The 25,869-nt window shown below is 41.1% G+C and overlaps 1 protein-coding gene across 8 annotated transcripts in view; it reads left to right on the top strand.

The window, feature by feature from the left end:
* The window catches only part of eps8a (EGFR pathway substrate 8a, signaling adaptor), a 214,449-nt gene that overhangs the window by 139,192 nt on the left and 49,388 nt on the right, over positions 1-25,869 (top strand). For all 8 annotated transcript variants that reach the window (XM_072471718.1, XM_072471717.1, XM_072471713.1 and 5 more), the window contains exons 4-14: positions 3,074-3,138; positions 3,609-3,770; positions 8,113-8,262; positions 9,909-9,991; positions 10,567-10,703; positions 12,865-12,938; positions 16,561-16,687; positions 17,230-17,318; positions 17,728-17,802; positions 23,372-23,520; positions 24,457-24,640. In XM_072471718.1, coding sequence (XP_072327819.1) covers positions 3,074-3,138; positions 3,609-3,770; positions 8,113-8,262; positions 9,909-9,991; positions 10,567-10,703; positions 12,865-12,938; positions 16,561-16,687; positions 17,230-17,318; positions 17,728-17,802; positions 23,372-23,520; positions 24,457-24,640 — 1,295 coding nt within the window. The remainder of the gene's footprint in view (positions 1-3,073; positions 3,139-3,608; positions 3,771-8,112; positions 8,263-9,908; positions 9,992-10,566; positions 10,704-12,864; positions 12,939-16,560; positions 16,688-17,229; positions 17,319-17,727; positions 17,803-23,371; positions 23,521-24,456; positions 24,641-25,869) is intronic.

The following is a 25,869-nucleotide window of genomic DNA, read 5'->3' as shown; positions in this document are numbered from 1 at the left end:
AAATGGCTCTAAATCCATGGTGTCCATGGTGCTTTGCCCTAGTTTTTCATTGATCTTTGTGCAGCTTTGCACAGCACACTCGCCTCCTCATCTGTCGTCCATTGTCTTGGAAGGGCCTTTACATCTGCTCATGCAGATCTTGTCATGAACAATGCATCTCTGCTTCTTTCTCCTGTCTGGCACCTCATCACATCCTGATGTCACCCCCCTCCCCCTCTCCCATATCTACAGGTGCCCTTCAGTAATGGCATTTAGAGGCATGCAGATAGGTGTCTGTTGTACCTCCATTAATTGCCTAGGGGGTGTTGGACTGCATGCCCAGACATCAGTCTTGAATTAACCACAATGTTATCCATTCCAACATCATGGTGGTGCAGTGGTTAGCACTGCTGCCTCACAGTGCCGAGGATCCGGGTTTGATTCCGGGTCACTGTCCGGGTGGAGTTTGCACATTCTCCGCATGTCTGCATGGGTCTCACCCCCACAGCTCAAAAGATTTGTGCAGGGTAGATGAATTGGCCACACTTAATTGTTCTTAATAGGGCAAAAAGAATTGGGTACTCTAAATTTATAAAAAAGAATCTATCCCAACATTAAGAAGAATGAAGTAATCATTACATTCCCAGTGCTCTTGCTATCAGTTTCATCTCCCTCCCTGCTACCATTGCAGGCACAATCAGTCTGTTCAAATTTGACTTCCCATTTGACCCCAAGGTAGATTTCAGACCATAACATTTTTCTCTCCTCTAGTATTGGCTGCTTTCCCCCCAAAGTTTTATTTGTGCCTTTGCCACTCGCTCCATGTTCCTTTTAAAAAGAAATTAAGAGTACCCAATTATTTTTTTCCCAATTAAGGGGCAATTTAGCGTGGCCAATCTACCTAACCTTCACATTGGGTTGTGGGGGTGAAACCCACGCAGACATGGGGAGAATGTGCAAACTCCACATAGACAGTGAGCCAGGGCTGGGGTTCGAACCTGGATCCTCAGCGCTGTAGTCCCAATGCTAACCACTGCACCACATGCCGCCCCTTACTCCATGTTGTTCTTGATGACTTCTCATCTGCTATAAACTCAAGTTTTCCTAAAACTGGCTGAGGTTATCCAGTTTTGCATTAATTCTTACTCCTATCCTAACTGATCCATATTGTTGCCCTATCCTAACTGATCCATATTGTTGCCCCAAAACGCCAGATTTAAAATATTTGTTGATAAATCCATCACTGCTATCAGTGCAGTCTACTCCTTGCCAAGATAACTCTTCCCCCGCTCCTGAATGTTCTCTTTCCTTGACTTTGGTCTTTTATATGTGTTTTTCAGCCCAGCTGTTTGATGCACCATTGATGGCAGAACCTTGGATTTCCTGGTTCTTGAAGTGAAATTTCCTCCTTGAGCATTTCTACCTTTTCATCTCCCCTCGGTCCCTCCCTCTCGCTCTGCTCCTCCACTCTCCCCCTGCTCCTCCACTCTCCCCCTCCTCTAATTCTAAAGAAAAGATGATCTTTGCAAATTCCATTTTAATCACCTGACTTCTGGACACATTTGCTACAATGCTCCCTTTTTATCTTTGGGTTTTTGTGCCAATATGTTCATTACATTAAAGGTTCGGAGAAAATTAACACTGTTCTTGGTTTTCTTATGATGGTAATTTGTAAGGTATTCAACATCTGCTCAAATTGAAAAACAAAATGAAAGAAATGCATGATGTTGTTTCTGAAAGTATAAGTGACTGGATTACATTTTTGTTCCAATTTGAAGATTTCAAATAATATAAACTCGTCACTCCTGAAGGTAAGTCAGTGGTACGTTGTTTAAATCAAATGATTTTATTTTGATCCAAACAGATGTTCAAAGTAAAAATACAAATCTAATCCTCCGTAAGACGCCATTGGCTTTTGAGTTGCCTGCAACAGGGTATGGGTTGACGTATGATGACTTCAGAATTTGTGCAAGTTCTGTTGGTGGACAGCATTGGTCCAGTTCATAGCAGGACTGAGGAAATATCTGAACAAGTCGTCGAGCATTCTGGAGTATCTGCTTGTAGTCAGTCCAAGAGTGGGGCAAGTTGCATTCCCATTCTACCGAGTAGGATGTAACACCACCATAACTGAAAACAGCGAAGCAATGTATTGAGGCAATTTGGAACAAATGCTGTTTAAGAACCGAGTAAGTGTTCTATCTTTCTTTGCATTTCTTTATCAAGGATAACTCACTTGTACATGAAACAGTTGAGCTGTTTTGTCATTTCCCTTGTGCTCTAACGCTGCGAATTAATCTAATTGTGTTGGGACTTTCTCATTGACATGTGAACCAGAATCCTTCGCATGTTTCTATTGACCAGAGTTAAATGAAGAAACTGTCAGTTTTTAATTTGCACTTAAACGGTTGATGAGTCAGCGACCCAAAACTGGTTTGACACAAATATCCAGAAAGGCTTGGTCATATGTTCTTGGTTATATGCAATCCATAATTAAAACGCAAAAATGATGTAGTGTTCTTGTTTAGTATTGGTAATTGATTTCATGGAGTTGTACATCTTTGAGAACATTTATAATGTGTGAAATTGGACGTAGGTGGGAACACAATGCAGGCAGTATCACATTGGTTACCTGTTGTTCATTCTGCCGTATATTCAGTTCCATTGACTTAATTAAAACTGAACCTTGGGTGTCTTATAATGCTAGGGAAATGCATTTCCACACGTTTTGCTTCCCCAATTTTCACCTCTAAAAGTATTACTTTTAGTAAAATTACTGTTATTAAACTCAAGTCTGTACAGGTGAAGTTATATCGATACTAGATTGATTTTTATGTTATATATAACCTTTTTCAAAATGGCGATGGCATTCTGTGTTTCTCTGCTCAGTCTGCTGTATTGTTAAAAATGTTGAGTAGCTCCTTTTTATATAGATTTATATCTTAACAATTAAGCTTTTCAGTGTTTACTTTTGTAGATTTCTGCAAATCAGAAGTGCTGGGGCTATTAAAAGTGGACTATTATTGCGATAAAATATGCACCACTCAAGTTGAATGAAATGAAATATTCATTAAACATAACTTTTTGAATTCTACAGAACAAAGAAAGAATTATGCAAAATCAACTGTTGTAATGTCAGAGACGTCGCAATACCGTGTTGAGGTAATTAGATTATTTTGTTGACTTCTATCCGGTTTAGTAATTTCACGTATGATGGATCAATTTAAACCAATTGGAGAAAAGAGCTGAAAGCAGTATCTGTAATGAGATTAATGTATGTGGTATTTAATTAAAATAGACTTCAGGTCTGTGATCTTTATTATGTACATTTTAATGTGTTTTTGATGCTTGCCAGTTAATCTGGTTTAACATTGAAACTCAAAGATTAAATGTTTTTAAGTGGAAATCATACTGTAATTTGTTTCATGGTACAATAGCGGTGGTGATTTACATAAACTTGTCTGACCCCAAGATTCAAGAGTAGATTCTGTTTGTAAAAGTATCAATGAGGGAGTCTACCTTGATGGCCTCTCTGCGAAATAAGTTGTATAGGATGATTACATTTTGCAACTAAACTGTACATAATTGGTGTACGATACATTTATAAAATGTAATTTTTCTCTTGAATATAGCACCTCGCAACTTTTGTTGTGGATCGGAAGGATGCCATGATTACAGTAGACGATGGTATAAGAAAACTAAAACTACTTGATGCAAAAGGCAAGGTCTGGACCCAGGACATGTTACTGCAGGTGGATGAGAAAGCAGCCAGCTTAATTGATCTGGAGAGCAAAGTAAGTCTAAAATCATGGAGTATTTTCGCAACAAATTATTTATCAAATGCAGCAAAATTGCAGTTACCCATTTGAGTGAAGCATGATGCTAAATGGAACAGAGTATATTAATTGATGAGTTTTGTTATGTTTGCGACGTGTTTGGTTAGTTCTGGTTGTGCTAGTAATTTGTGAAGGGAGATCGGTTAAACCTGTGCAGGCTAGAGATCACAACATGTATGACTTAGAACTGAATGCAGTTGCCAATGAGCCAGTGTCGATAAATTCAGTTGAAATTGCAACAGTGCAGATCCTGGTTTAAAACTCCCAATTATAAAATTTATTTAGACAACATTATAAATTTCTTGTTAGCTGACATTTGCTAGCATTTGTTCATATAGTATCAATTGATCCCAACACTTTTTACAACATTTGATTAAGATATCAGTAGTATGCATCAGTGTTAATTTAAATTTAATGCAAATTTACTGGCAATCAATGTAATTTTGCTATTCCTTGAGCACAGTAGACAAACTTGGTTTCCATATGCTACAGTATATATCACCATCTATAGGGCATTTGAGTGGCTGCATGCATGCACTGCAAATTTGCTGAAATCACTTTACATGCATAATAAAACATCAAATCAACTTGAAGGCTAGATTTGCATAAAGAAATTAGGGTATCCTGTCAGTTCCGACAAAATGCCAGCTTGCATTAAAAAAAAAGTTTGTTTTTCGGTTGCATGCAAAGTGGAGTTAAATCACTTCAGGTGAACGCAAACGTCAGTTTGGCATACTCAATTTTAGGTACTTGTAAATGATATAGTTTTACAAGTAGATATGTAATTAGCCTCTGACTACCTTAATACAGTAATGAAATATTCATAAAGTTGATCATTGCCTCTGCCAGCAGTGAGCGATTTGGGCTTCAGTATTTTCAGCTGGATGTTGCCATTCTGCGATGGATCCAATGTCCTCCAGTTCAGCTGCCGAACAATGTATTTTGGAGCATGTACAATTTTTTTGCATCAAATAGTTTTGATACTGCTCCCCCCCCCCCCCCCAACCATTGTAAACTGTAATTAGTGTGCACACATTTCAGTCGATCCCAAGGAATAATTATTAAACTGCTTCCTCCTACATTTAATTGTTAACAGGGGCATGTGCATATATATTTAACCCTTAGTGGTTTCAGAGAAATGTCTACCCAATGTGTGAACTGCATTTTGGCTGTCACACAGACCAATTATTTCAGCATACATGCGATGGGCGGCATGGCAGCACAGTGGGTAGCATTGTTGGTTCACAGCGCCAGAGACACAGGTTTGATTCCTGGCTTGGGTCACTGTCACGTGCGGAGTCTGCATGTCTGCGTGCGTTTCCTCCAGGTGCTCTGGTTTCCTCCCATAATTCTCTAAAGATGTGCTTGTTAGGTGAATTGGACATTCTGAATTCTCCCTCTGTGCACCTGAACAGGCAGCGGAATGTGGCGACTAGGAGATTTTCACAGTAACCTCATTGCAGTGTAATGTAAGCCTACTTGTGACACTAATAAAGATTATTATTATTACAATGTCATTGGGAAATATCATTTTAAGAAAAAATACTTTTATTTGCTGCAATCACAGTATGATTAATGTGATTGGAAAAAATCAATGGATTTTTTGACGTTCAAGCCATTCTTTTGAGACATGGCATGTGATTGGTCAAATGTAGGATTTTCATTTTGTTGAAGTAATGGGTTTGGTTAACAGCTATATGTTGGGTGAAGATGTGAGAATCTATGATAGGCAGGGCAATGATTCTTTGTAATCCTTTTGACGCAACAGCTCTGCAGTCATAAGCTGATTATGGAGCTTGTATTTGGCTGTTTCAACTCACCTGAGACCTGAGCGATATGGAGGTAATCAGCATTCCATGCTATGATTTAGCAATTTATGTAGCGACCATGTTTTAAGAATCAATTTTATATTGTGTTATTGCAGGTGAAAGTTTTGAGCCATAACTTTTTTAAAAATTCATCCTTGGAACGAGGGTATTGCTGGCATTTATTGCCTATCCCCAACTGCCCTTGAGTAAGTGGTGCTGTGCGGCCTTCTTGAACTGCTGAAGTTCATGTGGTGTAGATACTCAAATACTATTCGAAAGAGCTTTTGCTTCTGAAATAGCAATGGATACTGATGTTGTTCCAAGTCAGCATGGTGTGTGGCTTGGAGGGGAATCTGCAGGTGGTGGTTGAGGTTATGAGTTTGGAGTTGCTGCAGTGCATCTTGTAGATGGTGCACACTACTGCCACTGTGCGTCACTGGTGGAGGGCGTGAATGTTGAAGATGGTGGCATTCAGTCTACTGAGGTTGGAAGGAATATTAATCACCTGGTGGATCTTAATCAACGAGAGTGCAGTGCTGAGCATTCTTTGATCTCTGTCTTTCCCTATACATTCGCATATTGGGGAAGGCAAGGCATTGTCTGCTTCATAAACAACACATGATCTGTTCCGACAAGTGGTTCAACCCAAGGCCAGTGTAGAAGTGATAGCTCTTTGTAAAAGCTGAGATAAGTTGTACTTCAAATGTACTTTCTCATTCTTATTGGTGGTTACTCTGAACTCAAGAAGTGGTCAAACTTCTGGCTTTCATCCTAATTACAGCACAAAACTGCATTTCACTGAAATTGCTCTCAAAAGCCCAGTCAGCATGAGTTGTTAACCCAGAATATTATTCAATCTATTGACTGGGTGAACCCGGGTAAATGTTAAAGAAAACCGACACCCATTTCTGACTCAACTGCGTAGCATCATCAACAGTAACACTAACAGCTAAAATGCCTTTCAAAAGAGAAAAAAATACATATATTGGTGCCCTTTCTCTTAAATCACCAAACTATAATGGTGCAGCTAAGAGAATCAGTGGTTATTGGTAACTAAAGTAGTGACAGCAATATACGTAATTACCTTTTTTAAAATGACACTGCCCAAAATCCTGTTCTCAGTGAGTTTTATTCCCTGTTGAGCTTTTATTCTATTATGTACACTGACTAAATCTTGTACTGTGCCAATTATTTCTTGACACATCATTGTGTTGTAACAGAATATTCCAAAGTGGTATCACTTTGAAATGAAGGATTTTGTCAAAAGGCAGCAACTCTGGAGTTTTAGAATCAAACTAGAAAAGGTAAATGAATTGCCTTTGGGGCACTAATGGAAACCCTGGGATTTACAGTAAAGCACTGGAAGGCCTCCTGAAGAAATATATGATGGAATGCCTGACTAAATATGGAACAATGAGTGGAAGTCTATGGATGGCAAGGTCACGCTTGTTATAATTGATAGCTGACCTTGATGCTATGCATTGATGTTTGAACAAGTATCAGACATATTGCCACCACAGAGGAGATTTCAGTCATAAAATTGGATGAAATGAAATAGTGGTGTGGGTAGGGCGAAGAGGCATTTCTGAAATAGACTTGAAATGCAGTTAAATTGGAGAACGCAAAGGCTGTTGTAATGAAGCTGCAATGGCATGGAGGATGGCGAGCATCATATTGGGGTGATTGCTGTTTCAGAGTGCAAATAATTGACGACAAAAACAAAGGTGCCAAAGCTTTGTGACACCATCAAAATAAATGTTATTGGATTTAAATCGGAGATGGCAAATGCCAGATGTTGATTAATGAATAGAGGTAGAGTGGCACACAGGAAAGAGCATAAATAGAAAAAGTGAGGATATGACAACTTGCTGGATATTTGGAAGAGGAATGTGGGTGTGCTGGTGATAGAAATCTAAAGCCATCAGCAGAGGATAGCAGCATCTTGTATCGGGATAGAGCATAGGTACCAAGAAGCAATGATGAGTTTGTGCAGGTGATTGGTTCCCATTTGGAATAACGGAGTCTCAATACTTCATGACTACAGGAGCCTTTGCCTCTGAAGACAGCAATGACCAATGAATTGAGGCTTGAGATTGGAAGCAAGAACTAAGAGAGGCCCAGCTATTGGGAATGTTTGCACTTGGAAAGGGAAGACTTAGGTTTGAAGCGGAAACTGAAAACTTAGGGAGATAGAAAATATATTGAGCTTTTGTCTACAAGGTGGTGTGCAGATGACGGGAAGAGAAAAGCTGAACATTTAGATTTCCCTGAGACCGTAATAAGGGGGCTGCTATTAAGTAATCACTAGCCATTAGTTCAGAGTGTCAGTGATTGAGGTCTGCAAATTGATGCCTTCCCCTGTCTAATTGGCTACAGCTATTGAAGATATGAAAATAATTTAGTGTGGACAATGGAATATAGAATGCAGGAAGTGACTGTGAAAATGGACTATAACCAAGAATACAAAAATAGTTCATGTGCTTTCTTTATAGAATGAGTTGGAGCACTTTCCCTATAACACAATCCAGCATTGTCAGTCTGTGATGAATGCCTGTAACTATGACTCCATTCTGGCACTCGTTTGCAAGGAATCTGGCCAAGGCAAACCAGACATTCATCTTTTCCAATGTGACGAAGTTAAGGTTGGTAAATGTTTTACTTTCTACAGCATCAGTCTGATTCTGTGACCATGTCCTCTGCAGATTATAAAACATGAACATGTTAAGACATACTTAATACATTTTTCCACATTTGTATCAAATACATGTAAACTGGTGTTGAAAGTGGTAATGAGATACTTTCATCTTTTTTTTATAGCTTTTAATACTTTTGCCACCCCATTTTCAAATACCTCGATGGATAGATTTTGCGCTGCTCTCCAACCCTCACAACCCCCTGTCACCCAACCCTACTTCCCCAAACCCTTTGGTGATGCTCACCACCTCTTTCCAGAGGTCCTGTGAGTGACTTATCTTCAGCACTCTCCCAAGAATGCTCTGAAATGGCTTGGGGTGAAGAAGGTGAGAATGACCCAGATGGACACATGTTTGACTAACACTTGGCAATTCTTTCAGGCAGATTGCCCAAAATAAAAAATAATGTGTTGAACAAACTTGTCAGTCAAATAAGTTACTACTGGATACTTTGTGCTAACTTTTCAAATCTCTGTCAGCGTTTGCTTAATTATGTAATGTAACTTGGCACTGGTGAGGGGGTTAACTTGTTTTGCTGCTTTTTAATTGGTGAACTAAACCTTTGTGATAAAATATCACTTGAATACAAGAAGATATATTTAAACAGTAGCGATTTCCTGAAGAAAACAGTGCACCTTTTCATAAAATAGATCAAAATATTACAATGTTTGGGGAAATGGTTAGTCCTAAAGTTTATTATACCTTTTATAATGCATATTTTTGATGGTGCTTGCATGTGCCGTCATTAATTATTTGGGTACTTTGATTAATTGAGGCTGTTTTCTATTAAATCTTCCAGTTATTTGTCGCTCTGAAGCTGCCTTTTATGCTGTTCTGGTCAATTGGCATTTACTTTACCCTTGCTTCAGGACAAATTCTGTAATTGCTCTGAATAATATATGAAGTGTGGCACAGTGGTTAGCACTGTTGCTTCACAGCGCCAGGGACCCAGGTTCGATTCCCAACTTGGGTCACTATCTGTGTGGAGTCTGCATGTTCTCCCCGTAGTCTGCGTGGGTTTCCTCCGGGTGCTCCAGTTTTCCCCCACAAGTCCCGAAAGACGTGCTTATGTGAATTCAACATTTCTAAATTCTTCCTCGGTGTACCCGAACAGGTGCGATAGTGTGGCGACTAGGGGATTTTCACAGTATCTTCATTGCAGTTTTAATGTAAGCCGACTTGTGACATTAATAAAATGATTATTAAGATTATGTAATTTTTGTCTCATGTACTTTGCCTTCTGATGTATAGCAGATCCTTCCATGCCACGAGAACTTTTATTAAATGCATTTTTTGAGGTAAATGCAACTTTTAGATAATATCTAGGCAAAGGGGTTGTAGCATGATAATTCAGGCATTATTTTCTTGTGTCTGAGAGAATTGAGCAGAATTGTCAACAATTTTTGCAATACAGATTAAAAGAAAAGTTTACTTCTAAAGCAACTGCTTTCCAATGGCTGCAATGGAGTTAGTCATAGACTCATGGGTACGCTGTTTGCGCAAGTGTGTTCCACGCAGTTTGAGCGAGTCTTGTAATTAGAAACTTTGTTAAGTCGTGCTGTTGCTGTGACTTAGCTCATGGTCTTGTTTTGCAGGCTGAGCTGATCCATGCAGATATTGAAAGTGCAATCAGTGACAGTAAAGGTAGTAAACAGAAGAAAAGGCCTGATACTTTGAGGTACGAAGATACATGGATATTAATGATGAAATAGTATCATTGGTCATCTATTTGGACTTCCTTTTCACAGTATGCAATCTCTCTTTTGTGATTTAAAAAAAAAAATAATGTCCAGCTAACCTGTAATGTAAAGCTGAGATCTGATTAAATGTTGAAGTGATATTAAAGTGTACCTCAAATGAGCAGAACACGTTGTAATCTGTTCAAAATTCCAGGTGAGTGTTTCAGACTGTTTCCTTTTGCCCATGAAGTCAGGCCATATGCTCGTAGGATTGATGAGCAGTGTTGAGATGATAGAGAATCTTATGCCTTTTAAGTCCAGCCAGACTAAAAAATTAAGGATCAATTAAGTTTAAAATTCAATGGCAGACATAATCAAAGAAGTGCAGCTGAATGCAATGAGTTTCTTTTCAAATAATATGTGCATGTAGTGTTTGATAATATACCAGATGAACTGTTTCAATGAACGCGTTGACGTTGTTCCTCCTATGTATGAACATGAGCTTTAGCTCTCATTAAAGTATCGTGCATTTTTGTGCACCTAAGAAATAATATGTCTTTGTTTTTATTGATAGAATGATTACAAATGCAGGTGGTTCCTCCATCCCGCCACCTCCAAGCGCCCCTGCTCCTGTTCCTCCAGGGACTGTTACACAAGTAGATGTCAGGAGTCGAGTAGCAGCCTGGTCAGCTTGGGCTTTACCTGAACAAGGTAATTGGGTTTTCACAAATACATGTTCACATCTTCAGAGGAGCAATTGTATTTTGTTATAAAATGAAAGGGGCAAGTTGGATCCTTGACCATATTTACCACACTGAGAGGTGAAAGGAAAATGCAAAATAACTATGTGCTGGAATAGATAGAGCAGAGTAAGCATTTGGTGAGTAATACAGATAAGTGATGCTGTATTGGTAGTTCAGTGATGCTTTAAAGTGATTTTCTTTGCTGGATTGGGATGCTGCTATGATTCTATGTAGCTGGTCAGCATTCCGACTTGGGGTGATCATGGACAAATTACACTCAAGCCACATGTGTTAGATAATGACCATTTTCAATAAAAGAGAACCTTCATACCTCCCCTTGACGACCAACAGGATTACCATCAGGGAACACCTACCATCATCATTGATCTGAAACTTCACTGGAATGACCACCAGTGGCGAGAGGAATAGGTCAGAGGATTTTGTTGTGTGGCCAATGCCTCACCACCTTACTTGCCAAAGCTGCTCCACCATTTCTACCATCCAGGGACAAGTGAGGAATGTGTTGGAATACTTGCCTAGATGGGTGTAGCTCCAACAAGATTAAAGAAGCTTGACCCCCTCCAAGACAAAACAGCCCCCTTTCACCACCTTAGACATTTACTCATTCCATCACAGGTGCATAATGCCAGCAGTGAGTTCCATCTACAAGAGAGACTTTTTCAACGACACTTTCCAAACCCATAAACTCTACTGCTTGGAATGCCGAGGGCAGTAGGTGCACGGGAGAACTACCACCTGCAAGTTACCCTCCAAGTCATACACCATGCTAACTTCAACATATATCATAGTTCCTTCAGAATCACTGGAAGCTCCTTATTGACACTGTAGGTGCAGCATACACCACATGGACTGCAGTAGTTCAAGAAGGTGGCGCAGTAGTACCATTGCAACAACAGTTGGGAATAAATAGTAAATGGTGAGCTTGCCAGTGAAGCACACATCACAAACAATTTTTTTAGATGCACATCGGAATCATTCTTTTCATTGGGGATTAGGTAATGCTATGAGCTTTGAGACTGGCTAAGGAGTCCATCTCCAAATCCGACCCACAGTGTTGTGTGATGGCTGTCTCCTCAGTCCGTAAAAATTTAATGTAGCTCCAAGAAATCATGAAAGGAAGCTTTTTCTGGGGCTGAGATAGGTTGCTGAGCTAGAAGGAGCTTTACTTCACAGCAACTTGTGTTACACCTATTGGAGATTATTTAATGCTGCATTCGGAGGCGTTCCACACCTTTGAAAATGCCGCCTTTTAGATGAGACATTGCGCTTGAGGTTCCGTCTGCTCTCGCTGCGTAAAAGATCCCTCGGCCCTATTTTGAAGAAGAGCAGTGGAATATCCCCGGTGTCCAGGCCAATATTTATTCCTCAATCATTATCACAGAAACAGTTTATCTGGGCATTATCACATTGTTGACTGTGGGAATTTGTTGCAAATTGGCTGCCGTGTTTTCCACATTATCACCGTGACTACTCTTCAGAAATAATTCACTGGCAGTAAAACACTGGGGCATCCTGAGATTGTGAAAGGTGCTATTTAACTGCAAGTCTTTCTTGTTCTTTGACACTGGGTGTCTGAAATGGAATTTGTTTCATTTTGTAACAGTAATATTTCTTAATTTCATCACTTTTTTGTAAACTCTGTATTTTTCTGTCAGAGACCCATGATCATTGCTGCCACTTGCTTCGCAGTGAATTATACCATCTGTATCTATTATGGACATTACCATGCCATTCAGTGGTTAGCACTGTTGCTTCACAGCGCCAGGGTCCCATGTTCGATTCACTGTCTGTGCAGAGTGTACAGATTCTCCCCGTGTCTACATGTGTTTCCCTCGGGAGCTCCGGTTTCCTCCCACAAGTCCCAAAAGATGTGCTTGTTAGGTAATTTGGACATCCTGAATTCTCCCTCCGTGTTCCCGAACAGGTGCCGGAATGTGGCAACTAGGGGCTTTTCACAGTAATTTGTGACAATAAAGGTTATTATTGTCAGAACACATCCGCTATATACTGAATTGCAAACAGACTGTCTTCAGACAAAAATGCCAGCTACCAACAGTACATAAAAATGTAGATAAAATGTTTCTATTAAAATACTGTTTTCTTAACAGATGAAAAACAGAAGGTTATTCATGAACCCGAAGAAACTCCAGATATGGCGGCAGTAAGGATTGATCGCGATGTGGTATGAATGCATATTAGAATGTTTTTCCCAAAATGCTTTTCATTTTGATTTGTTAAACACGTGTACAAAAAGTACTAAAAACCTTGAAAAATTGTCATGTTGAGGAAAGATATTAATTTGAATGCCTTTTGTGTTCTTGATCTCATTGAAATGGTCTGACTTTACCATGTGCTAGGTACTTGGTGCGATCAATACTGAGAATGTATTCGGATGTTGTACCAAACTTAAGTTGCCATTTTACACCCCAAATCAAATGGCAAATTTTGAAAACCATGAATAACCTGAGTGCACTATTTAAAATTATATTCTGGCGAAGGAGTCTCCAGCCTTTCTCACTGGTCTAATTTGCTTAACAAAAAAACCTCAATTGGCTACGACCTCAAATTGCTAGAATGCTCCCAAAATTATTTCACACTGTTTCTGTCCACCATCTTTCTGGGCAAGTATACATTGATGCAAAGACAAGGTATTAAAATGTTCACAGACCGTCCTGTTTTCACCTGTTGAGTTTCATTTTTAATGCTGTTTCCAGACTGGCGGCTGTTCCTAAACTTGAAAATTTAATTGGCGGGGCAAATAGCCAACTGTGTGACCTGTGTTACAGACAGGGATGAAAGAAAACTGAAACGCTTCTTCCTTCCCATATTGTCCATAATAAATGCACTTTTCAAAAGTAAGACCTCTGAATAACCAGCAGCAAGCTTTTTGTGGCTTTAAATAAAGAGGGTTATTTATTCCCATGTTCACCCTGGAAAATCTGACATGGTGGGTACGTTCGACCGGCCACACAGTGCACAAAAAGCAGCCTGCTGCAGCACAACGTGGTTGATCATTGACCGGAGTCCCTGGAATCTACCAGGCTCACAGGCTCTCAAGATCCAACGTGCCCTATGCGAGACGTCGCGATATGAAGCCACCCCCATTGTGGGCAGGGTCACTTTTTGGCAAATCTGGATATTCGAGCGAGACAGCTAGTCTCACTCTAATATGCAGTTTACTGAGGTAACCATGGAGTCGGGATCTGTCCCCTCCCTTCATCTTAGAGACCTAGGGTGAGCGCCGTTCAGTGCTGGTCTCCATAAACGGGGACCAGATGGAATGGGATTGGTCGAAGTCTCACAGGGTATCGGAGGCCACCAGGTGCTTGCCTGCACTGGCACTGCCAGTGCCACCTGGGTGCTAGTCTGGCACTGCCAAGGTGCCCAGGTGGCATTTTTCACGACGGTGATCGGTCTGGGGGTGGGGTGCAGCGCGCAGATGTGAACGGGATGTGGTGGGGCCAGGGACCCCCTTTATAGTGAGTTGGGGCTTGGGGGGGGGGGTGTCGGGGATCACATCGGGAGCTCGAGAGATCGGATGGCATCCCGATCTCGCTACTTGGAGAATTTCCGGCGAGCGAGCTCGTCAGTGCAGAAAACAGGGCTGAGTGCGACCTCGTGCACGCATTCCCCACTGAGGCCCCGTATCTAACCGGATGGGCACGCAGCTAAACACACTCGCTATGGGACCCTGTTCCCATTTGGTTAGATCGGGCTCTATATCACTCACCCTGCCGTACCTCCCAAAAACACATACAATACAGTTAGAGAGAACAAACTATTCAAACCAGGAATGTGGTTTAGATGGTCTCAGGGCATTTACACCTCCTTAGTCTGGAATGCTCCCTCATCCTTTCATGACAGTGTGGCACCTTTTTGGAATCCACAGACCTAGAGTCAGATGACCCCTCGGTCATCTTTTGCAGCCTATCATAGTCCATTTTAAAAGGAAAGTTAGTTCCGGAAGATACAGTTCTTGCTTTAAAAGGTATTAATCGAACATTCCTCCACTGGGCATGACACCTGTGTCAACCAGACCTGCATCATTCAGAACAGTGTAGCACTTGGCCTTTTCTACGTGACTTTGTTGGCTCAAAATCTGGCAAATCACTACATTTTACCACGACTCATTTGATTTTTTCTATTCGTGAGGCTGTGAAGATGGATTTTGTTCTGAGTTTGTCTATTATGTGCCCCAACCCGCCACAACCACAAATTTGTAAGTAATGCAGAGCACTGTTACATTTGACAAACCTTTTACAATGTAGTCTTGTCAGTGATACAGTCTACATCCTGCACTGAGCAGCGGCTGAGTGTTTTGTTAGTACTCGACTTGATTTCAATTCCATAAAGTTTGCAAGTACGTTTGCTTTCACACAGAATGAACTGATGCACCGGTAAACTAAAATAGTAGCCCATGTGTTTAGCGTACAAGGTTTCATTTTTTTTTTCTTGCATAGTTTAAAATTTTTTTTTAAGAGTACCCAATTCATTTTTTCCATTTAAGGGGCAATTTAGCGTGGCCAATCCACCTACCCTGCACATCTTTGGGTTGTGGGGGCGAAACCCACGCAATCACAGGGAGAATGTGCAAACTCCACACGGACAGTGACTCAGAGCCGGGATCAAACCTGGGACCTCGGCGCCATGAGGCAGCAGCACTAACCACTGTGCCCTCCTGCTGCCCCTTTATTGCATATTGTTTGAACTATGAACCCAATTTTAAAAACTCTTGAAATAAAATTTGAGTAATTGTTTTGAATGTCAAAGAACTGGGCAACAGCCGATTCTGAAATTTCTACTTGGCTTTTGATGCTTTCTGTCTGTCTTTGAAAAGTTATTTTTGTGTAACTCGACCCATGGCAGGTTGATGTATTCTTTTTGTCTGAAATATTTTGCTTCCAGCATGGAGAACTCATTAATATATCCTCAAAAAATGTCCTCCTGCAAATATTGTAACTATCTGAAAGCCCATCTAAAATAGTTCATGTTGGAGATAAACCATCTCTTAACAGCCTTTGAAGTATAGTCTGGAGTCCTCTTCCTTAATCAAAATCAGCTTTCTCATCCTTCAGTGTCTCTTATCCCTTCTTTCAAATCTCAAACTTTGATTCCCACAGAAGGACCTATGGCAATTCGGCAGTGACATCGGAATAGTAACTAATTCCCAATTGCAGGCTGACTTGGTATTTGTAGCACACCTTCACCCAATGCAGCTTTCTTTCCTAATTTATTGAAATGGGATTGATTGATCACCCATTGTGTGCTTTGTCCCAACAGATGGCTTGTATGTAAAGCACTCCCTCCAATTTATTTATCCCAAAGGGAGGTGTGGAGTACCAGGCAAAAGAAGAGAAAACATGAAACGGAATAAATTTGAGTCGCTGCTCTTTGCAGCAAATAATTCATGGGGAGACCTACAAAATAAACACTTATTTCAAGATGAAACTTGTTGCAAATGAGTTGATGCACAGTGGTTTGCACTGTATTGCTAAATATAACAGCATCCAAATGTGATTTTTAAATTTGGAACAAACCCCAGCATTATATGTGCATGTATTGAGGCAAAATCTGATTCGGTGCATTTTTCCATTTGTTGGCATTGTTCAGGGAATGTTTGTTAACTGGTGGTCACAAAGGAAATTATTTTTCTGTGTACAAGTGGAGCTTTAAGAAAAAGCCTAAAGAAGTTACTGACTTGTTCAATCCATGGTTGTTTTCAAGATCATGTAAAAGACACTTTCTAAATGTAAGCAGTTGAATATTGTTTTCCTGAAACTGCATACTTCTTTTTCTTGCGGCAGCAAATTTTGAACCACGTTTTGGATGATGTGGAAGCGTTTGTTATTAAACTTCAGAAGGCAGCTGAAGCATTTTCTCAGCTTTCACAACGGAAGAAATCAAAGAAAAGCAAAAAGAAAGGACCAGGAGGTAAGTGGTTCTTCGAAGTTCAGCTGTACAATGTATTGAGCAATAAAACCTATTTATTTTGGCTGTAAAGTACATGGGAAATTGGTACCATGTTAAGTCATTTCCTTTTAAGTGATATAAACTTTCCCCAAAAGTAAGGTAAAGTCGCCTAAGCCGGGTTCTTTTAAAATTCCATGCTGCAGAAAACAAAGTTAGTTATGGTTTCACTCTAAGGTAATTTTATTTTGCTTGTGTACATGGTTATTTTTAATCTATTAACTATTATTTGTGACTATATCTATTAGAAAAATTAAGAGCTGTTCTCAAGAGCTATCTATGAATTTTGGCTTTTTCGAGGGTTGAATAAAGTAGATTTTAAATGGGAATCAACTATGTGAAAGTTAAATCTGATTTAATGAGGTAATAATACAAATACACACTTTTTTATTGCTGAGACCGTGGTTGGTTTGTATAATCTCTTTACTGGTTTCCCCAAATACTTGCATTAAAATACCAGGTTTAAGGGGTACTAACATCTGATTATTTTCTTTTCCCTTCATTAGAGGGTGTTCTGACTCTCCGTGCAAAGCCACCTCCACAGGATGAGTTCATTGACTGTTTTCAGAAATTTAAGCATGCATTTAACCTCCTGGTAAGTCATTATTTTTGAAAGATATAAAGTTGATTAAAGTTGTTTGGAAATTTTAATTTGCGTAAAAAGAAATGTGGCTTATTTTGAGTGTTCCGTACGTAGCTCCTGTGTTGTCATGATTATTTTTTCCTTGTCATTGTAATGCACACTACTGACCGCAAAGTGTGATTCCTGCACTGCAAATACAAATTATGACCTGATCCAGATAGTTATGAAACATAGTTATTGAAGTACTATGGAACAGGCTTGTAGCTATCCTTGCTACACTATAGATATTGAGCTTAAAACCTAGGCTATCATAGCATGAAGTTCTTTACAGTTTCTAAATCCTTAAAAAGGTTGATGCACAAATTATTCCATCTGGATTTATAAATTAACTCCACACTTTGCTTCTCTCCTTTCACTGGAGGCCAAACTGCGAACCCACATTCAGAACCCTAGTGCAATTGACCTGGTGCACTTCTTGTTTACGCCTTTGAACATGGTAAGTTTACGAGATGTTGGTATCGATATAAAGCATAAATTTAAATGTGAGATTACTTGTAGAGTATTTCCTTAGGTCACTGTTGAGGTTGCAGCGTTGAATAGTCAATTGTTAAATAGCTCAAATCTACATGTGTGATTAATAACGTTCACGGTTTACACAATCTCAACTTATTGGATCAGTCTTCTTTCGCTGGGATGCAGGCATTCTTTTATAAAATTAATAAATCACAAGATAGTACAGCACAGAAGGAAGCTATTTAATCGCAGCATGTCTGTGTTGGCTGCTTTGAAGAAAAGTACAGTTAGTCCAACTCTGCTGTTCTTTCCCCGTAACCCTGCAATATTTACTCCCTCAGATATTTATACAATTCTCTTTGAAGGCTGCAACTAAAGTAATATCCACCATTTGGCATACAGGTAGTGTATGCCAAATCCTCACTACTCACTGCATAAAAAGCATTTCCTCATGTTGTGTCTTTTGTTATTCACCATAAATATATTCGTTCTCTGGTTATCAAACCTTCAGTCATTGGGAACAGCTTCGCTTTCTTTATTCTACCCAAACCTTTACGACTTTAAACCACTCTGTAAAATTTATTCTTGGTCTTCTCTGCTCAAACGAGAATTATGCCAGCTTTTCCCCTCTATCCAAGTATCTATGATCCACCATCCCTACAACCATTCCAGGAAATCTTTTGTGTAACCACTTTAAAGCCAATACATCCTCCCTGAAATGCACTGCCCAGAATTGGAGGCAATATTCTAGCTGGGGCTGACGAATGTTTTCGTAATAAGCCTACCATAAACTTCCTTGCTTTTGCATTCAATGACTCACTTTTAAATCCCCTGGATCAGGATCAGCGCAACCTCCAGTTGCCTAGGTCGGCAAGGTTTGAAGGGTCGGAGCCACAGCACCAAGGCAATAAACTGAGTGCTTAAACCTTAAAATGAAAGTGATGGCCTTTATTATGAGCAGGAGCAACTGAAACTCGAGTGCCCGGTCATTGAGTTTCATTTCAGTCCCTCCCTTCGAGCAGACAGCAGCAGCAACTCTTTTGCTGGCCCCTCCATTTCTTGCCCACACCAAATATATACTTATAGTCTCCTGAATACTTCCCTCCCATGTGCTTACTGAGCATCAAATTGCTTTCCCTTCTTGCCCCCCTCCCCCGTGTCATGATCGCTTGTTGAAGCCTTTCATCTTGCACTCATGAGGGCAGTCACAAGAAGACCATGCATGAAGTGCTAAAGGAGGCCATTCATCCCATCAAGTCTGCACCGATCCTCTGAAAGAACATCCTACCTAGTTCCACTCCCCTGCCCTATCCCCTTAATCCACTAACCTGCACATCTTTGAACTGGAAACCAGAGCACGCGGAGGAAACCCACGCAGACACTGGGAGATTGTGCAAACTCCACCCTTGGGTGACTGTCTGTGTGGAATTGAACCCAGGTCATTGGCACTGTGAGGCAGCAGTGCTAACCGCTGTGCCGACCAGTGTCAGGGGAATCAACAGCTTTACTACTGTATGAGAGGAGAGGGCTGATTGGTTGGCAAGTGGACTCTGATTGCCAAGTAGACTCTGATTCGTAGAGGCGACTGACAGTTAACTGCCGAGCATTGTTTGAAAATTTAAACCCAGCAGCTGGCTTTGGTCAGGGCATTGCCCTGAGGAATGAAGCAGTGAATGCCTGTCATTAAAAAAGATACAAAGTATGTTTATGTTCTTTCTGTCTGCAAAGAGCAGAGCCCTGTGTATTAATATATGTAGCTAGGCCTGACTGATCATCTTAAATTGGTTGTCAGTGTAATTCTTCACACACCTGAGGTTTGTTGAGCAAATGTTGTCCAATATTGAAAACGGAGTTTTGCAAGTATGGCCAAGTTGGTTATGGTCTGTACCTTGCTCATTGTGAGCAGTGGGGCATGCTTTTTGATATGATTTGCCATTCTTTGGTATGTACGGCCTACATACCACACTGACACTGAAATTCTCATTTATGTGATGGAGAGAACATCTTTTTGGCTTGATGGCAGCATCCTGTTGGTGGTGAATACCACTCGTTGCTACTGCATTGTAGCAGTATGAAACAGCTAGCATTTTGTGCCGTCTGGAAATTTCAAAATTGTGCCTTGTACCTTAAAATCATTAATATATATAAAAACAGCAGAGGTTCTAGTATTGATGGAACACCACTGCATACCTTCCTCTAGCCTCGAAAAAAAACAGCCATTCAATCCCTTAAAGCTACTTTGTACTTGGAGGGATACTTCTTACATCTGCAATGTTATTTTCAAAAAATTACGTTGATATAAGAAATACAGAATTTTTCCAGTTAACCCAGTCTAAAAACAAGGTCAGAATCTGCTTTTCAGTGACCTATGTGTAGGAAATGCTTGCACCATTTGGTTCGATCACATTCACGAAATCCGTACTGACGTTGCAGACAGGTTGGCTCCACTTTTACATTGCCCTCTTATAATTAACAAAGGGACCCATACAGATGTATGGGACCTTGACCTTCTTGTGACTCATTAAAAGTTCTTGCCTGGAACATGGATAATGATTTTATGACTTAATTGCTTAAAAGCCTGTATGAGCATCCTCGGGCAGTTTGAATTATTTTGCTTACCAATCATCAGTTTTATGGGGTACTCTTCCTTTGAAAGGCAATGTTGTATGTGCAGCCACTACATTGTTAATAGAGCACAAGTATTTCATGCACACACAGCATTAAAGTTTTTTCAAATTGAAAATTCCAAGAAATGCACATTCTGCTAATATTGCCATGGTCTAATCAGTTGCCACTGAAATCGTTTCTGTTTTATGTTCATGATTTTTAAAATGTCATCCTTGTTTTAAAATCCCTCCATAACCTTGCACCACCCCCATCTCTGTAATCTCCTCCAACCCTGTTGCGATATCTACATTCTTCCAATATTGGCCTTTTTTAAGTATTATCGATTTTAATTGCACCACCCTTTGGCAACCACACCTTCAACTGCAAGGTCGTAAGACTTGGAATTTCAACTTTGAACGTCATGGCCTCTCTATCTCCCTAACCTATTTGCACTCTCCTTTAAAACATACATATTTGACTAAAATTATGGCTGTCTGCCAAAATGTCCCCTTATCTGGCTTGTCAAATTTTGTTTGATAGCACCATGGTGAAGTGCCTCGGGCATTTTGCTATGCTAAATGCCTTAAATAATTTCAATACCTCAGTGGTAGTGTATATTTCTCTCTGTCTATCATAATCGACTCTGCTGCATGAACACAATGGCCATAACCTCCGGCTCCCCAGCATCCGGGAGAGGGGGTGGGAGGGAGGCACAATTGTCATGCAAATCTCACCAGTGAATTTCGGCAGTACATCTGGAGAACTCCCTTGGAAATTCACGGGTAAGATTCTCATAGCAATTGTCCAGAAGTGTAAAATTCCCCTGTGTGAATGCGAATCGCAAACTTCGGATGGTTCCAACTGGATAAGACCAATAGTTAAGACCAATAGTTATCCAGAAAGTTAGAATAACTAAAGCCACATTTAACTTCTTGGTAACTATGGTACAGACCGACACTGAACTCCCAGCAGTATATCTTCTCTATTTCTTACCCCCCCCCCCCCCCCCCCCAACCAATGTAGGAGACTCTACCCCCAACACCTGTCCTGACCTCTGGGGTGAAATTCTCCCCCAACGGCGCGATGTCCGCCGACTGGCGCCAAACACGGCGCCAATCAGACGGGCATCGCGCCGGCCCAAAGGTGCGGAACGCTCCGCATATTTGGCGGCCTAGCCCCAACATTGAGGGGCTAGGCCGATGCCGGAGGAACTTCCGCCCCGCCAGCTGGCGGAAATGGCGTTTGATGCCCTGCCAGCTGGCGCGGAAATGCGGCGCATGCGCGGGAGCGTCAGCGGCCGCTGACAGTTTCCCGCGCATGCGCAGTGGGGAGAGTCTCTTCCGCCTCCGCCATGGTGGAGGCCGTAGCGGAGGCGGAAGGGAAAGAGTGCCCCCACGGCACAGGCCCGCCCGCGGATCGGTGGGCCCCGATCGCGGGCCAGGCCACCGTGGGGGCACCCCCCGGGGTCAGATCGCCCCGCGCCCCCCCCCCCCCCCCCCGAGCCCGCCCACGCCGCCTGGTCCCGCCGGTAAATACCAGGTTTGATTTACGCCGGCGGGACAGGCAATTTCTGGGCGGGACTTCGGCCCATCCGGGCCGGAGAATCCAGCGGGGGGTCCCGCCAACCGGCGCGGCCCGATTCCCGCCCCCGCCCAATCTCCGGTACCGGAGACTTCGGCGGGGGCGGGATTCACGGCGGCCTACGGCCATTCTCTGACCCGGCAGGGGGTCGGAGAATGACGCCCCAGACTCCCACCACCCCTAAATCCTATTTCCTTGCCATAGATACGTACCTTTTCCCTGACCTGACAAAGAAATCTAAATTTCAATGGACCTTTGAACTTGTGTGGTTTATGGCAGCTCATGCTGTAAAAAAGGGGAGTGGCCTCTTCAATGTGCCGCACTGTCTGGGTCTCTGCCTGGGTCGAGTGTTGAGCGAGATAGCATTGAAAAAACATTGGCGAAAGTAATTTGACGCTGATTACCACGTCGAGGAAGTTCAGGCCTCAATGTTTCACAATTAACACGTTCAACTGAGTCAAGTCACTTCTAATTCAGATATTGGATTTGTAGTGCAATGTTTTGAGTGCCCAACAGCACCCTTTCATTGATACTTAACAGTATTGTTTTGCTTTCACTATTTGAACAACTGTAGATTAACTCAGTACAGATTTGTTTTTTGCATTATGTCCTGCCCATCAAATTATAAGGAATGAATTTTTACATATTTCTGATGTGCCTTAGCTAATTTGGGTTCAACAAAGCTACTCAATTCCATATTCTACCGAGTATCTAATTATACAATATCATGTCCGGACATACGATAATAGCATACAATGGGGCTAGATACAAATGGTAAAGAGGAAGTGAACATAGGGAGGAGTGACCGGTGAAATCAAACCTGAGTTTAAATCCGATGGGATAAAATTAAATTCTACTGGCCGTCATTGTCTCGAGTGAAACGAGTTTGGGCTATCCTAATTCAGTCTAACTGAGTCAGTGGAATTTTGTTGCTTGTAATTTGGGGGGCATTGGCAGTCATGAAAATCATTGTGAAATTGAAAAGCTCATCCTCAGCCTGTATGGTTACTTTTTAAAAAAGTTTACATTCGCATTACAACTGGATTATAATTACTGGCTGGAATCATATGCCTTCCCTCATAGCAAGTTTGGTGGCAGTGGGGGGCTTCTAATAGACGGGTGGGGACCCCACCGACTTCCCAGCTCTCTCTCTCTTTCTCCCCCCTTTCCCCCCTACCCTCTATTCTGTTCGTAATTGGAAGGCCTGTGCTTGGCCTACCCACCAACCTGCCAATTGAGCCCTTTAGTGGCTGATTAATGCCCACTACCGGCCTCATCCCACTGCCCTGGTACTAACCCAGCAGTGGGTGGGGGTCTTGCCACACTACATATTTCTAACGTTGCCGTAAACTTTTATATTTCAGGTCATACAAACCAGCGGTGGACCTGAAATAGGTAGATCTGTTCTCTCTCCTCTCTTGACAAAGGATGCTATAGACTTTCTGAATGTATGTGTCACACCTGAAGAAAGGGAAATTTGGTTTTCCTTGGATGAAACGTGGACTAAACCCAGGCAAGTTGATTGGAATGTTTACTTACAGTACTTGCCTCTGCTGTAAAGATATGCTTCACACAAGTGGGGACCTCAAATTGACCAATTTTAATTTGTAGAGGGTGAGTTGATGAAGGTTGCTGCGGGATTCTACATTTTTGGTTAGTGAGGGGTGGAAGGAAGGTGATAAATTCAGCAGCAAGATAATTCTGTTCCACATCCCACTTCATGAAGTTGTAGATGATGTATAAAGTTGCTCTGTGGACTTGTAAATTTCACCATAAAAAGCTGATGGATAATTTGTCATATTGGACTGGATTCCCCAGGCTCCCCAGCCGTGTGTTTCTTGGCAGTGCGCTGTTCGCTGGCGGTGGGATTCTCTACTGCTGCTTGTCAATGGCATATACAAAAGGTGCTTTGTTAATACAATAAAACTGGCTTCTGAGCTAATCTACATTGTAGTTGCATGAACTTGTGTTCGAAATGTTAATAGTATGTAAATTAAATTGTTGCGGTGAAGGTGAAAGGCATTGTTTAATCAAGTACTTTGAGCACATAAATAGGGGATAGCTGGAGGGAAAGAGGTGGAGTGTTGCGATTGAGTCACTGAACCCTTTGTAAAGAAAAGCTGTGCCTTGGTTTCAACTTCACAGGCTTGGATCCTGTTGAGAAGAAAGCCCCCTCGATGTTCAATGATAAAACCAATTTCAAAATATGTTCTGTAACTTGCCTAATCACTTCAGTGTCCTGTATTCTTGTTGCACTACAAGTTGTCGGAATGTTTTTTATTTACATGCAATTTTATACTATTTATGAACTACATTTGGACCCCACTAGTTATAGACCATAGGTTGTAACTCAGTTCTTCAACGCAATATACAATTGATCCCAATATGTGCTTTTTCCACATGGAAGGAATTGTTCCTTTTGCTAACATCCAACTTTTATCTGTTCCAGATCTGAGTGGCCTAAAGATCAGTTTATTCCCCCTTACGTGCCTCACTTTAGAAATGGATGGGAGCCCCCTTTATTGTCATTTTTGGGCACACCATGTGAACAGGAACTGAATAATTTGGCTGAATCGGTAGCAAATGCAGAGCATCAGCGAAGGCAAGAAGAGCAGAGGAGGCTGAGTGAAGAGGTATGAGCCTGTACTGACCGAATCTGGGCTTGCCTTTCAGCAAAAGTTATCCTTCCACCATGTCTTGTTAATCAGGAAACCATCCTGCTTTTGCAATGCCAAAGCTAAATATAGATGGAAGGAAATTACTATTAGGAACTGTAGGCTTCAAAGGATAATTATGTATTATTAAGGACACGTTTTGTATGTGCAGTTGTTTATTCCTTTAGCATTTCATTTAAAGTAGTCTGCTAAGCCATATGTAATTTCAACATGAAGTCATTTGTTTCGAATGTATTTAATCAAGATGTGTTTTGTAGGAAATAGAAGATGAGTTTAAATAGAATGGAAATATAATTTTTTATTTCTGTTGGTCCAAATATTGGCGAGGTAGCTGTTACCCATCATAGTATACGAATCCTGTTTTGTATGTCAGCTTGCAACTTCACGCATACAATTTATAATTTTCCCCTTCCTAGTATGCAACATAAAGTGGTAATTTACTTAAATGTTTTACAAACATACATTGTTGGGAAAATAAAGGTAATTTTAAGGAATTTATATTTGTATTCAGAAGCATTTAAAATAAGGTATAGTTTTAAGTGAGTTTAATATAATGTTTCTGTGCTTGGAAGGATAAGCCTATAGTTGGATTCATGTTGTACAAAGGTGATTGGTGATTGTATGTGTGGGGGTTGGGGTCAATTCCAATTGTGATTTGGTTGTGCTTGGCGTACGCTACAGCATGAAGAGCAAATAAACCAGCAGTGGTTGCTTAGCATCTGGGGCCATTCCAGATAGCGAAGCTTTTCTGTTTCAGTTTAGCAAATTGATTGTACCTGGAGATGGGCGGTGAGAGAGAAGGCAGCCCTCAGCTCTTCTAGAAGCAATTGTCTCGAGAAGACTAAAGAGGGAACATCTCTCTCAGCCTTGCTAGAAGAAAAGGAGTAATGGTTAACAGAACAGATGCTGGAAATTTAAAGTCCAGCTAGTTAAGGAAACTAGAGAAATTAAGAGAAGTTTCCAAGAAGTCTGGAGTTACCGGAACAGAGAAAACTGGGAACCAGAACTGCTTACTGTTCAGTTAAGTCAGAGAGTTGAAAAGGCATTGGATCGTGAGAGGCCAGAAAGATATCTGCAGTAGTGCTAAGGTTTGTGAGAAATCATTACAGCTTGGGAGTAATTATTTGAAATAATTGTGGAAATTGGTGGCTGGACCTCTTGAGTTTGTGTAAAAGCCTTTCAGACAA

The sequence above is a fragment of the Scyliorhinus torazame genome, chromosome 13, assembly GCF_047496885.1.
Source record: "Scyliorhinus torazame isolate Kashiwa2021f chromosome 13, sScyTor2.1, whole genome shotgun sequence".
In the NCBI taxonomy this organism is placed as follows: domain Eukaryota; kingdom Metazoa; phylum Chordata; class Chondrichthyes; order Carcharhiniformes; family Scyliorhinidae; genus Scyliorhinus; species Scyliorhinus torazame.
This window is presented reverse-complemented; position numbering and strand designations above follow the sequence as displayed.